This window comes from Electrona antarctica (assembly GCF_951216825.1).
Source record: "Electrona antarctica genome assembly, chromosome: 17".
NCBI lineage: Eukaryota > Metazoa > Chordata > Actinopteri > Myctophiformes > Myctophidae > Electrona > Electrona antarctica.
In genome coordinates, this window is record NC_136798.1 from 19,376,801 (window position 1) to 19,391,043 (window position 14,243).

The 14,243-nt window shown below is 45.4% G+C and overlaps 1 protein-coding gene across 4 annotated transcripts in view; it reads left to right on the plus strand.

Annotated features, from left to right (window-relative positions):
- Positions 1-14,243, plus strand: part of col12a1b (collagen, type XII, alpha 1b) — a 158,628-nt gene that overhangs the window by 67,695 nt on the left and 76,690 nt on the right. For 3 of the 4 annotated variants that reach the window (XM_079525497.1, XM_079525498.1, XM_079525499.1), the window contains 5 exons: positions 2,827-2,956; positions 12,325-12,464; positions 12,631-12,760; positions 13,145-13,284; positions 13,778-13,907. In XM_079525497.1, coding sequence (XP_079381623.1) covers positions 2,827-2,956; positions 12,325-12,464; positions 12,631-12,760; positions 13,145-13,284; positions 13,778-13,907 — 670 coding nt within the window. Of the gene's footprint in view, positions 1-2,826; positions 2,957-4,125; positions 4,266-4,543; positions 4,674-5,936; positions 6,077-6,354; positions 6,485-8,288; positions 8,429-8,724; positions 8,855-9,361; positions 9,502-9,875; positions 10,006-12,324; positions 12,465-12,630; positions 12,761-13,144; positions 13,285-13,777; positions 13,908-14,243 lie in introns of all 4 variants that reach the window. The other variant, XM_079525500.1, reaches the window with a different exon arrangement.

The window sequence follows — 14,243 nt, forward strand, 5'->3', positions numbered from 1 at the left end:
TCGCCATAGTTTGGACATTTGGACCACGACAGCCGCCAACGTCCTTGCAAGCCTGTTTGTATACTTATATAAGTCTTTTTTTGGCAGACCAGAACTCCACATTCCAGCATTATTACCCAATACCGATCAGTGCTACAGTACAAACGACTCTGGGCTTACCTTGAGGGAAGCTGCTGCTTGTATGAGAAGAATCCCACGGGGCTACAAATTTCTTTTTTTGATTGTGTCCTTTGAGATGTTATGACAGCATTACCCCAAACAATGTGTCAGTGACTGAGGCATGATGTCATGAGAGCAAATCTGTTTACTGCATTTCTCATCCCCCAGCAGAATGTATTGCGTATATCACAACACGCTTAGAACATCCCGCCCGCACATCTGGTGGCAAGTTGTCGCTTACTGAATGGTTGTTATATATATGATATATGATTATATGAACATGCATCCTATATAATACTTGGAAATGAGGATCTGATTCTGCACAGAACTCGAGCTGTAACCGGATTGAACCACTTAAGCCCTATATATACTTAGATCTGCTATGTTCACTCATTTGGAAAATATAAAACAATCGGGGGTTAATGTGTTTAAACTCTCAAAAATGGATACCCACGGTCATGGGCTACGTTGTTTACGTAGAAGATAAACCACAATAACAAAGCTTCCAGCTTCCAGCCCACTGTCTGGTTCCTTCAGATTTTGGTCAACCAACCAACAGTCCACCAAAAAAAAGAAAATAAATTATATGAACTCATAATTCAAATACATAAATAAATACAAAATCTCCAAACCATTAAGGATATTTATTGCATTTCATGTTGTCAAATTTGACATCTCATATTTCTTCCTGGCCTTCACACAGCTTGTTTTCTCCCCATGATGAGCATGTTTACTCTATTGTATTCTGTCCTCGCCATGATGATATATTGCAGCATTGTTTTCTTAGGCTTTCCCGGAGGCCTACTTTGGATTCCCTTTCACAGATTCACACAGACACACTTATTTCATGATAAATACTGTAAATAGGGTGACCAGATGTCCCTCTTTGCGTGGGACAGTCCCTAATTTCCAAGACTTTTCAGGCGTCCCACAAATTGAGACCCTGTCCCACATTGTGACTGACAGGCAATTGCATCAGTGTTCAAATGCCCTAATAGTTAGTCCCCTAATAGTTGGCCTTCTGTTGTAAAGCTCTCTCATTGTCTCTTCCTGCAAGATGTGTTTTTAAGCCTCACAAAATGTGAGACACCAGAGGAGTTTATAAATGATAGCCAATAGGCCTATGGTCGAATATGACATCAAGGCATTTAATAGCAACTCAAGTAGTAAGTTGCTAACCCGGTACTCCAGTATCGCTTGTGTGGGACAAGTGATCCCACTTGTCCCACACAAGCGATACTTCTGTCCCTCAAATGAACAGTTTGGATCTGGTCACCCTAACTGTAAATGGCAAGATTGTTCTCTGTCGTTATATTGTGAAAGCGCTGCTCAGTTCAGACGGGTGGCATTAGATGAATAATCAGTCTTTTAGGAGTTTCCCTTTTGTTTCTCTAAGATGGGGATGGGGCGGGGGCTGTAAGTGATTACAGATTCCATTGCTGCTTTCATTAATTGTATAGATCAAAATGTAACATAATAGCAATACTTATGGTAAATCTGTATTGCTCTTTTCTAAAATCAGACTTTACAAAGGGCATTGACAAGACTTAATATTGTACAGCAGTGGTTCTCAATCTTTTTCATGTCAAGGACCCGTAAATTAATGTGTATTTGGCTGCAGACCCCCATCTGAAAAGATTTTGTGCCAAGGACCCCATACACGAGATTTATGGTGTTAAAAATGTCAAAAGATATTCAAACATTTCCAAAGAATGTACAAATATTATAATTAAATAGCTGATATATACTGTATAGGGCCCTGGGGGACAGGGGTTGGACCCCACTTTGAGAACCACTGTTGTACAGTACATGAAATTAATTGCATGTCAAGGTTGCCTATGAATGATGGCTGAGACAGTTTAGAGTTGCTCTTGGCTCCGGGCCACATTGTTCTTGAGGTATTTTCTGCACTGGGCTGTGGCTGCGACCCTGACCACAGAAATAATGTACACGTGTCATCCATTCGACATCTCACTGTGATGAATGGTGCCCTTGTTCTGGTTGAGAGACTGTCAAACAAAGTCACAACAAGTCTTGTCAAGACGTTGGGCCCACAGATTGATTAGCTAGTCTGGCTGATGCAGACCACATGGTTCATCGTCTCAGTTCAGTTTTCAATATCCACTCGTCCACTGTGCGACTGAATAGGTTCTGATGTTTGAATGTACATCGCTTCTCGTCTGCCTATCATTTAACCAGGGGGATGCGACATGAGCCACTACTCCTGAAACAGTGAAACGTGATATATATAAAAATACTAATAATAAAATAATAAAAAAACGTGCTCACTTGCTCGCTTGCATGCATGCATACAGTACATACAGTACATACATACATGCACAAATGTAAGACTCTTTTTTCCTTTTTTTCCTATCTACCGTATTGGCAGTTATACAGCTGATGCGTCATGATGTTTAACTACTTTAACCACGTTGTGATCTTGTCAGGACGACCCGTTGTGAGCTTGTAGATTTTTGTAAATGCTAAATAGGGCTTAATATTTATATTTATACGTTTGTATTATATTTCTTTGCTTATAACTTAACATTTTATACGTTTAACGCTGACAAAATATCGGTCAAAACATTGGTAGTCGGTCGTCTAGGACTGTCCAAAATCGGTATCGGCCCCAACGAATCCATGTGCTGACCCGTGTTCTCCTCACAGACCCAGGTGGGAGGGAAGAAGACCACTGTGATACTGCAGAAGCTGACTCCTGACACGCCCTACCTCATCACCCTGGCATCTGTGTATGCCAACGGAGACAGCCGGAACATCTCTGGCCAAGGGAAGACCAGTAAGAAGATGTTTTGATTTGTTTTTGTTCATCAGTTTTACATGGATTAAAGTCCTCAGTCGCCACGACTGATTTCAGTCATTTGGATTCCATATAAGCCCAGCGTGTCTTCTGTGAAAGCATGCTGCGCACCGAAAATAGCCAATCTACAAGCTCACAAGACACAACACGTCGCGTTGCGACGTGTTGTGTCTTGTGAGCTTGTAGATTGGCTATTTTCGGTGATTAGTTATTTTAAGATGAAAGAGTATTTGAAGTGATCAAAACTAGCAATAGAAGAACTTTAGAAGCATCTTCCAGAAACATGAATGGTCTTAGAAATGTCATGATTTCTTCAGATGGTCGGCCTAAAACATCCTCATTACATTTTCCGTCTTGAGATTTTATTTAGCTTTATTTAGGGAAGTGATCTCACCGAGATTAGGAAACAATCCAGCCCAGTGTCAAATGTTTTCAAAATGCTTTTCGTCAACTGAACATTGATTTACAGATACGGCCTTTCATTGCAATTACACATATTTCAGCTTTTGATAGCAGATTCTTCTATTGATAGCAGCAGCTGAGGAAGCTGCCACTTCCACAGAGCAGTTGTGTGCCTTGCTCGCTGGCACCTCAGCAGCAACTGCTGTGCGAATGGAGAGTGTTGTTCATTGTCATCGCATCGCATTCGCTCCCTGCCAATCTGGATAGTCAAACCCACCAACCTTCTGGTCACAAATCCAAGTTCTCTAACTTTGAGACAACGTTGGACCAATCGTGCTTTTAAGAGTAAATGGTAAATGGTGCATTTATATATTACGCTTTCATCCAAAGCGCTTTACATAGATTGTCCATTACATTCACCCATTCATACACACATTCATACACCGATGGCGGAGGAAACCTTGCAAGGCATCAACCTGCACATTGGGACCAATTAGGGGTTCAGCGTCTTGCTCAAGGATACTTCGATACTAACTCTGGGGGAGCCCGGGATCAAACTGGAAACCTTGCGGTACCCATCAGGCTGTCTATACTGGCCACTCTACCCCTGAACCACTGCCGTCCCAAGAGTGTCCCTGTGTACAGCCGACTTTTACCTTCTGTGTATTATGGGATTTGAACCCACTGACCTCCTTGTGAATCTGGCCAGAAGCCCATTTCTCTGGTATTGTGCCGTGTTCCATCAGCGCCTCTGGGTGGAGTGAGGAACCTGCAGGTGCTCAACCCCACCATGAGCACTCTTGATGTGCGCTGGGAGCCCGCCGAGGGAAACGTGAAGGAATACAACGTGCTGTATGTGCCCACCGATGGAGGAGCTGAGAGCATGGTAGGACTGGTACGATCACTATCAGCTTAACTTGGGACACAAATACTGTGTCTACGGCTTATCTGACTCCGGATAAGCTGTTTCAGATGGATAGATGATGGATGGACAAATACTGTGTGCACAGTAAAATGCTGTACTTTCTCAATGAATGTGCAGAAATGCATAGGGTTTCCCAGTCGTGAAATCTGAACCTACAGTACACACTTGCAGAAGAGAACAACGTACGGTACAACTAGAGTCTTCTCTAATTCACGTCCTCTGTTGTTAACAATAATCAGGAACAAGTGTCAGGGTCCACCACCAACACTGTGCTGCGAGGCCTTCAACCCGACACGCTGTACACGGTCTCACTGGTGCCGGTCTACGCTGAAGGAGCTGGCCCGAAGATGTCTGAGAATGGAAAGACAAGTAAGACTGGCTACTCATCAACTCCCAAATGACAAAAAATGTGTTTGTCTAATTCCTATCGGAGTTGCCACAGCAGATCATGTGTTTGGATCTGCTTCTGTTCTCTGTGTCTTCCTCGGTCACTGCAGCCACCTGCAATGTCCTCTCACCAAATCCATAAACCTCCTCTCTGACCTTCCTCTCCTCCTCTTGTCCGGTAGCTCCATCTTCAGCATCCTTCTCCCAATAAAGATAAAGATAAACGATAAAGAAAACTACATTTTACATGAAATAGAAATTTGCCTTTTGCATACTGGCATTCGGTATACAACAATAAAAAACATCATAACGTAGAATACACAAATGCAATAATATACTTTCTAAAATGGTTGGTCCCAATACTTCTGATTGGCTGGTTGCCATGGTAAATCTCACGATAATCCACACCTTCAATCACTTTATATCATTCCCAGCTGCGTTGCATTGATCCCACAGCTCTGTAGCTGAACTGGGGAAGGGGAACACTTGATTGCCTTACAAACACTGGCCGTACGGGTGTCTAAGCACCGCCCACACTCATAAGACTGTGAATGTGTGGCTCCGGGCGTCCTCGTAAAAACATCAAGCGCCTCCTATTCCCCTGTCTGAGTAAAAACAAGGAAGTGTGGCTCGCTCTGGTGGACGCAAAGCGGTGCAAAGTGTAGCTACTTTAGTGAATTAGGAATAGTTTTGAGGTTAATATTGCTATATGTTTGTAACCGTTTTAGAAAAGCAATAAGCCACTCGAGGTCCCAGCTTACTGGGTATTTTAAAATGGCTGCTGGTCGGAGACACCTTCTGGTCACAAATCCCAGTTCTCTAACCTTGAGACAACGTTGGACCAATCGTGCTTTTAAGAGTAAATGGTAAATGCGGCATTTATATATTGCGCTTTCATCCAAAGCGCTTTACATAGATTGTGCATTACATTCACCCATTCCTACACTGATGGCGGAGGAAATCATGCAAGGGACCAACCTGCACATCGGGACCAATTAGGGGTTCAGAGTCTTGCTCAAGGATTCGACACTAACCCTGGGGGAGCCCGGGAACGAACTGGGAACCTTGCGGTACCCATCGGGCTGTCTATACCGGCCACTCTACCCCTGAGCCACTGCCGTCCCAAGAGTGTCCCTGTGTACAGCCGACTTTTACCTTCTGTGTATTATGGGATTTGAACCCACTGACCTCCTTGTGAATCTGGCCAGAAGCCCATTTCTCTGGTGTTGTGCCGTGTTCCATCAGAGCCTCTGGGTGGAGTGAGGAACCTGCAGGTGCTCAACCCCACCATGAGCACTCTTGATGTGCGCTGGGAGCCCGCCGAGGGAAACGTGAAGGAATACACCGTGCTGTATGTGCCCACCGATGGAGGAGCTGAGAGCATGGTAGGACTGGTACGATCACTATCAGCTTAACTTGGGACACAAATACTGTGTCTACGGCTTATCCGACTCCGGATAAGCTGTTTCAGATGGATAGATGATGGATGGACAAATACTGTGTGCACAGTAAAATGCTGTACTTTCTCAATGAATGTGCAGAAATGCATAGGGTTTCCCAGTTGTGAAATCTGCACCTACAGTACACACTTGCAGAAGAGAACAACGTACGGTACAACTAGAGTCTTCTCTAATTCACGTCCTCTGTTGTTAACAATAATCAGGAACAAGTGTCAGGGTCCACCACCAACACTGTGCTGCGAGGCCTTCAACCCGACACGCTGTACACGGTCTCACTGGTGCCGGTCTACCCTGAAGGAGCTGGCCAGAAGATGTCTGAGAATGGAAAGACAAGTAAGACTGGCTCACTCATCAACTCCCAAATGACAAAACTCTTTTTTTGTCTAATTACTATCGGAGTTGCCACAGCAGATCATGTGTTTGGATCTGCTTCTGTTCTCTGTGTCTTCCTCGGTCACTGCAGCCACCTGCAATGTCCTCTTTCACCAAATCCATAAACCTCCTCTCTGGCCTTCCTCTTCTCCTCTTGTCCGGTAGCTCCATCTTCAGCATCCTTCTCCCAATAAAGATAAAGATAAACGATAAAGAAAACTACATTTTACATAAAATAGAAATTTGCCTATTGCACACTGGCATTCGGTATACAACAATAAAAAACATCATAACGTAGAATACACAAATGCATTAATATACTTTCTAAAACGGTTAGTCCCAATACTTGATTCTGATTGCTGGCTGGTTGCCATGGTAAATCTCACGATAATGCACACCTTCATCAATCACTGTATATCAGTGGTTCCGAAAGTGACTCATAGCCAGGGGGTCCGCGAAATAATTCAGATTTTTTTTCAAAAATGTTATTTTTTGCCAGTGAATTATGGTATGTGTGATATGTGAGCTTACCATAATCACAGTAATCCTTCATCATATTCCATCATTCAAGGGCCTTTGGATAGAAATTAAACAGACTCCATGCAGTCACTTTCAGTTAAGAGTGCTGCAGAGTGCAGAGGCTGTGTCTGTGACCAGCTGATGATCGTTGACCCTTAATTGAGGCATCAAGGAAGGCAATTATGTTTCTGCACTATCAAATAGGTCTACATCTATTCTAAGATAGCATCTTAAATAAATGTTGTGAAAATGTGTTGTGACTTTGATTGAAAAGTTTGAATACAAATAGTTCCAATGGCATCTAAATGTAAGGTTGCAAATATGCTTATCGGTGTTGCGAGGATAAGGGGGTACCTGGAAAATAATCCTCCCCCCAAGGGGTACCTGGGCCAAAAACGTTTGGGAACCCCTGCTTTATATCATGCCCAGCTGGGTTGCATTGATCCCACAGCTCTGTAGCTGAACTGGGGAAGGGGAACACTTGATTGCCTTACAAACACTGGCCGTACGGGCGTCTAAGCACCACCCACACTCATAAGACTGTGAATGTGTGGCTCCGGGCGGCCTCGTAAAAACATCAAGCGCCTCCTATTCCCCTGTCTGAGTAAAAACAAGGAAGTGTGGCTCGCTCTGGTGGACGCAAAGCGGTGCAAAGTGTAGCTACTTTTGTGAATTAGGAATAGTTTTGAGGTTAATATTGCTATGTTTGTAACCGTTTTAGAAAAGCAATAAGCCACTCGAGGTCCCAGCTTACTGGGTATTTTATAATGGCTGCGGGTCGGAGACACCTTCTGGTCACAAATCCCAGTTCTCTAACCTTGAGACAACGTTGGACCAATCGTGCTTTTAAGAGTAAATGGTGCATTTATATATTGCGCTTTCATCCAAAGCACTTTACATAGATTGTGCATTACATTCACCCATTCATACACACATTCATACACCGATAGCGGAGGAAACCATGCAAGGCACCAACCTGCACATCGGGACCAATTTGGGGTTTAGCGTCTTGCTCAAGGATACCTCGACACTAACTCTGGGGGAGCCCGGGGTCGAACTGGGAACCTTGTGGTACCCATCGGGCTGTCTATTCCGGCCACTCTACCCCTGAGCCACTGCCGTCCCAAGAGTGTCCCTGCGTGCAGCCGACTTTTACCTTCTGTGTATTATGGGATTTGAACCCACTGACCTCCTTGTGAATCTGGCCAGAAGCCCATTTCTCTGGTGTTGTGCCGTGTTCCATCAGTGCCTCTGGGTGGAGTGAGGAACCTGCAGGTGCTCAACCCCACCATTAGCACTCTTGATGTGCGCTGGGAGCCCGCAGAGGGAAACGTGAAGGAATACACCGTGCTGTATGTGCCCACCGATGGAGGAGCTGAGAGCATGGTAGGACTGGTACGATCACTATCAGCTTAACTTGGGACACAAATACTGTGTCTACGGCTTATCCGACTCCGGATAAGCTGTTGAAGATGGATAGATGATGGATGGACAAATACTGTGTGCACAGTAAAATGCTGTACTTTCTCAATGAATGTGCAGAAATGCATAGGGTTTCCCAGTCGTGAAATCTGAACCTACAGTACACACTTGCAGAAGAGAACAACGTACGGTACAACTAGAGTCTTCTCTAATTCACTAGTCTTCTAGAATTTACATCCTCTGTTGTTAACAATAATCAGGAACAAGTGTCAGGGTCCATCACCAACACTGTGCTGCGAGGCCTTCAACCCGACACGCTGTACACGGTCTCACTGGTGCCGGTCTACGCTGAAGGAGCTGGCCCGAAGATGTCTGAGAATGGAAAGACAAGTAAGACTGGCTCACTCATTTCTGCCACCTTGCGCCGCCTCCTGCATTACAAAAGTAACGAGCACTAAGTATAAATGCAACATCGCATCTGAAACATACATTAGTCAAAATAAATAAAAGTCTTCTACTGATGTCCATTGGGAAGCTCCACTGCAATAGGCTAATGCCTCGTTCCTACTTAGTTGCGTGCTGTTGTCGCGCACTGAAATTGCCATTATAGCTCACAAAGCATCGCACTGCGATGCTTTGTACATTAGCTATTTTCAGTGCACAACACGGTGCCAAATCGGTTATAAGTGACCTTAACAGTAGTTGTTTTGGGGAGGGAGAGCTATTGTCATTTACTTCAACCCACACATTATCCCAGCTAATGTGTACTGTAAATTCAAGCCCACAACGTTCTCAAGACAACCTGACCAATTTGGCATTCATCCTGACAATTTGTGCAGACCAGTGTGTATTGTGGGATTTGAAACGGTGATCTTCATTTCTCTGGTGTTGCGTCAGAGCCTCTGGGTGGAGCGAGGAACCTGCAGGTGCTCAACCCCACCATGAGCACTCTTGATGTGCACTGGGAGCCCGCAGAGGGAAACGTGAAGGAATACAACGTGCTGTATGTGCCCACCGATGGAGGAGCTGAGAGCATGGTAGGACTGGTACGATCACTATCAGCTTAATTTGGGACACAAATACTGTGTCTACAGCTTATCCAACTCCGGATAAGCTGTTGAAGATGGATAGATGGATGATGGATGGACAAATACTGTGTGCACAGTTACATGCTATACTTTCTCAATGAATGTGCAGAAATGCACAGGGGTTTCCAATCGTGAAGTCTGAACCTACAGGACAGCCTTGCGGAAGAGAACAATGTACTGTACAACTAGAGTCTTCTCTAATTCACTAGTGTCTTCTACAATTCACCACAGGAGGTCCTTTGAACGGTTTGGGTTTAAATGGATTGCTCAAGGGGCGCCTCTGCAGTCCCTTACGCATGTCCTCTGTTGTTAACAATAATCAGGAACAAGTGTCAGGGTCCACCAACAACACTGTGCTGCGAGGCCTTCAACCCGACACGCTGTACACGGTCTCACTGGTGCCGGTCTACGCTGAAGGAGCTGGCCCGAAGATGTCTGAGAATGGAAAGACAAGTAAGACTGGCTCACTCATCAACTACCACATGACATCACAAAACTACAAATGCTGCCTTATTACATTCGTTCCTCTTTATTTTGGCTAATTCCTATCGGAGTTGCCACAGCAGATCATCTGTTTCGATCTGCTTCTGTTCTCTGTGTCTTCCTCGGTCACTGCAGCCACTTGCAATGTCCTCTCTCACCAAATCCATAAACCTCCTCTTTGGCCTTCCTCTTCTGATCCAGTCAGTCACTGTCACTCCTAATGCAATCTGGGAACCCGTCAGCGTAAAAGAGAGGAAGAAACAGCACCCTCTGCTATTTGTTTCCTTTGCAGTTGCCTCTGGGGGCTCCGCCCAATAGAATCTCGGTAACACGATGTTGGCCCCGTTTGGCCCGCCCTCAGCCCTCCTGTTCCGGTGGGGCGCTTATGTTTTCATTCCCACTAATTCCCAATGTTCACACGTTCTGAATGCCCCTGTTGACATGTTCTGTTCTTGAGAGATTACTCCTAATGACAATCGTAGCATCGTCAATTCTGCCACCTCCAGCATCGTCTTATTACAAAAGTAACAATCACTAAGAATAAATGCAACATCACATACTAAACATACACCAAAGACGCCCTGAGGGCGATAAGCGACCTCGCCCTAAAGGGTGTTCACGGCTACAATGCGTTGAGAAGAGCCATCAAACTACTCTGCCTGATCTCCCCACAGGGTGACTCTCACCTCTTTCCCGCTGTCGTCCATCAGGTTGAGCTCTCTCTTGGAGATGTCTCTGCCCGTTTTAGTCGTGATCCGTGACACGTCCCCAGCACTCCTGCACACTCCAATCACATCAATCATTTTGGCTTTCGGGTCCCTGTTCTGTAGCTCACTGATGGGTACGAAGTCAAAGTGCTGTTGGTCAGTATAATTTCATAGTCGTTCACTGTGAAGTAGTTCTTGTTGGCTGTCTTTAGTGTTGCCTCGGAGATGAGGTACACTTTGCCCTGCTTCACTAAAGAGAAGAGCGTGTCTTGAGTTTACAGGGTTTGATTAGGTCAGATCAACATGGAATGTCAGAACAGGTCAGCTCCATATATGGAGATCTAAGGGTGGCAGCGGGGGCAGTGTCTTTAGTGTACAGAGTTTGATGAGGTCAGATGAGGTCAGATCAACATATGGAATAAATTCTGTATTGGCCATCCATATGGAGATCTAAGGGTGGCAGAGGGGGCAGTGTCTTCTTGAGTGTACAGAGTTACGCAGTTGTGTGCTGTTGTCACACACTGAAAGTTGCCAATCTAGTTCACAACACATCCCACTGCAATGCTGTGTGGGATTGTATATCCGCTATTTTCAGTATGCAACACGATGCCCAATCGGGTATAACTCAGGCTTAAGTGCTTTGACGAGGGTGACTTAACAGTAGTTGTTTTGGGGAGGGAGAGCTATTGTCATTTATTTTAACGCATACATAATCCATGGGATACATCACTGAGGATACGTCCCAGTTGCATCCATACGATGTATCTTCGTTCTGAGGTATTCTATTTATAGTGACTCATAGGAATAGACTATGTGACAACCAGGTATAGTCTGGTGACCACCGGAGAGACGGGTGACAGCCGGAATGTAGACGGCACCCCGGGAGCAGTATGGGTTAGCGCCCCAGCCTGCATCCTCTGTGAGGAGGAAGCCCAAAAACCTTCCATGAGGCCTTTAGGAGGGCCATTCGAGCCGCAAGTGGAGCCTGCAGTGCTACCGTTGCCCAGGTGGAGCCTGCAGAACCATTGCGGCTCAAGAATCCACCACTCCTGAATGAAGTGTCTGGTGCTGGGAGTCTGGTGCAATGCACAGGTCCTCGCTGTACTCCTGGTGAGAGCAGGAGTGGACCTGGTGAGACGTAGGAGGGGCCCGGACAGGAGGCAACCCACAGAGCCTAGTCCCTCCACATGCCAGAATTGTACCTCTCAGTCTCGGCATAGTAGTTCCGGAGTGGTTCCAACGGATTGTGTGGCCCTGGTCTTTCCCTAGTGGGTCTGATCGAGGGTAGCTACTGGGATGTAAGTCGGGACTTGATCACCCTGGCTGGGTCACCTGAGTTAGGGGTATGATGTTCGCGAGACCCGAAACCCCGATGACCTTGGGATACATCACTGAGGATACGTCCCAGTTGCATCCATGCGATGTATTTTCGTTCTAAGCTAATGGTGTGTGTTCAAACCCATAACTTTCTCATGACAACCTGGCCAATTTTGCATTCATCCTGTCAATTTACCTCCTATGTATTGTGGGATTTTTAAAACGGTGACCTTCATTTCCCTGGTGTTTCGTCACGTTCCATCAGAGCCTCTGGGTGGAGTGAGGAACCTGCAAGTGCTCAACCCCACCATGAGCACTCTTAACGTACGCTGGGAGCCCGCCGAGGGGAAGGTGAAAGAGTACAAAGTGCTGTATGTGCCCGCCGCTGGAGGAGTCGAGAGCATGGTAAGGATGATCATTAATTACACTGACGACGACTCACACTACATTTGACATTACATGATTGTTGCATTGCAAGTGTGGAATTATTATGGAAACAGTCCCAGGTTGAAAGATTTTATGAGCAAAATTCAAATGTCTTATCTTCAATCTATATTCTTGTGCTAATCAGGATACAGTGTCGGGGTCCACCACCAACACTGTGCTGCGTGCTCTAAAGCCTGACACGCTGTACACGGTCTCACTGGTGCCAGTCTACGCAGAGGGAGACGGAAAGAAGATGGCTGAGAATGGAAAGACAAGTAAGATATGCTCCTAAATGACAAAATGACACTAATGCCGAATTCACACCAGCAGCGGTAGTGATTTCTACCACTGTATTTTTTCTCTAAATGGGTGTGTTCGTCACCGTCGTGTGTACACCTAGTCCGCCCCTATTTTCAACCACAGTGTGCTTTTGGTCTTGCTGCACAGCGGCAGCCGGAAAATAGAACATTTCTCAACTTTGCTACACCGTTATTTCTGCTGGCATTTTGCTCATTCCTCACCGTAGACAATGTATGGAACCTCAGCCACGTCAGTGGTGGATATCCAGTGGTGGATATCCACCACTGGCGTGTAATTGGCTGTCAGCTGTTCCTGCCCACTGATATCTCTGAGCTGAAATAACATGTCCTCTTGACCAGGGCCGTTGGGAGGAGCCAAGAACCTCAGGGTGACGGACCCCACCATGACCTCCCTCACCGTGCACTGGGACCCTGCTGACGGCGCAGTCCGCCAGTACAAGGTCTTCTACGTCCCTGTCGCCGGTGGCCCAGAGGAGATGGTGTGTACATGGATGGATCAATGAAGTTACAGTACAGAAATCCTTCCAATGAGCTAGTAGTTTGGTTTACAATACAATGCAGTTCCACGGTGTACGAAAAAACTCTGCAAGACATGACCCATTTTGCACACTACCTCTTTGCACATGTCCCAGTCACCTTATGACTGTAAAAAAAAAAGAAAAGAAAACGTATTTTATTCTTTCTCCTGTCCTTCATCTGTCATCTGATATTCCACATGTGGTCTCAGTTCCATTGCTGGATACCATTAATACAGCCAGGTGTCGAAATAAACAATGTGTCCCTCGTTAGACGGCTATGAGTAACACCCAGCATTGAGCGTAATTTATGCTTCGGCAGAAAAGTGTCAAGCATGCAACAGGTTTTTTGCAGAATCATAAATTAGTGTAGGCTTTACTCTGGGCCCCCTCTCCAAGACCAGAGCTTAAAAACCACTGACTCAAACCAACTATTTTTACAACCCTGTTTGAATAGGAACAAGTCCCTGCAGGCACCCATACCGTTGTCCTCAGGAACCTGAAGCCAGACACTCCGTACACGGTGTCCGTGCAACCCATCTACCCCGCCAGAGAGGGCAAACGCCAGTCCGAGAATGGAAAGACATGTAAGTCACATGGGGATTTGGGAACATAATACGTTATACGCAGGGAAGTAAATGTAGCAGATACTTGGTTAAGCCTTTTTGCCTTCTTTAAAAAAAAAAGCAAAACAGACTTGGCCCCACCCCCACTGCTGTTTAATGACTCCTCAGGGGACTTTAACTTCATCATCCTTTTTTTGTATTTCTTAAATTGCATTATATTATTATTGCTTTTACATTTTTATTCTTCTTGGTTTTATTATATCTCTTATGCTATTGTTGTGTTCTATTTGCACCGTTTTTCATTACACCTGTATGAGTTGTGACAAATACATATCTTGATTGATTCTTGATTGGAAC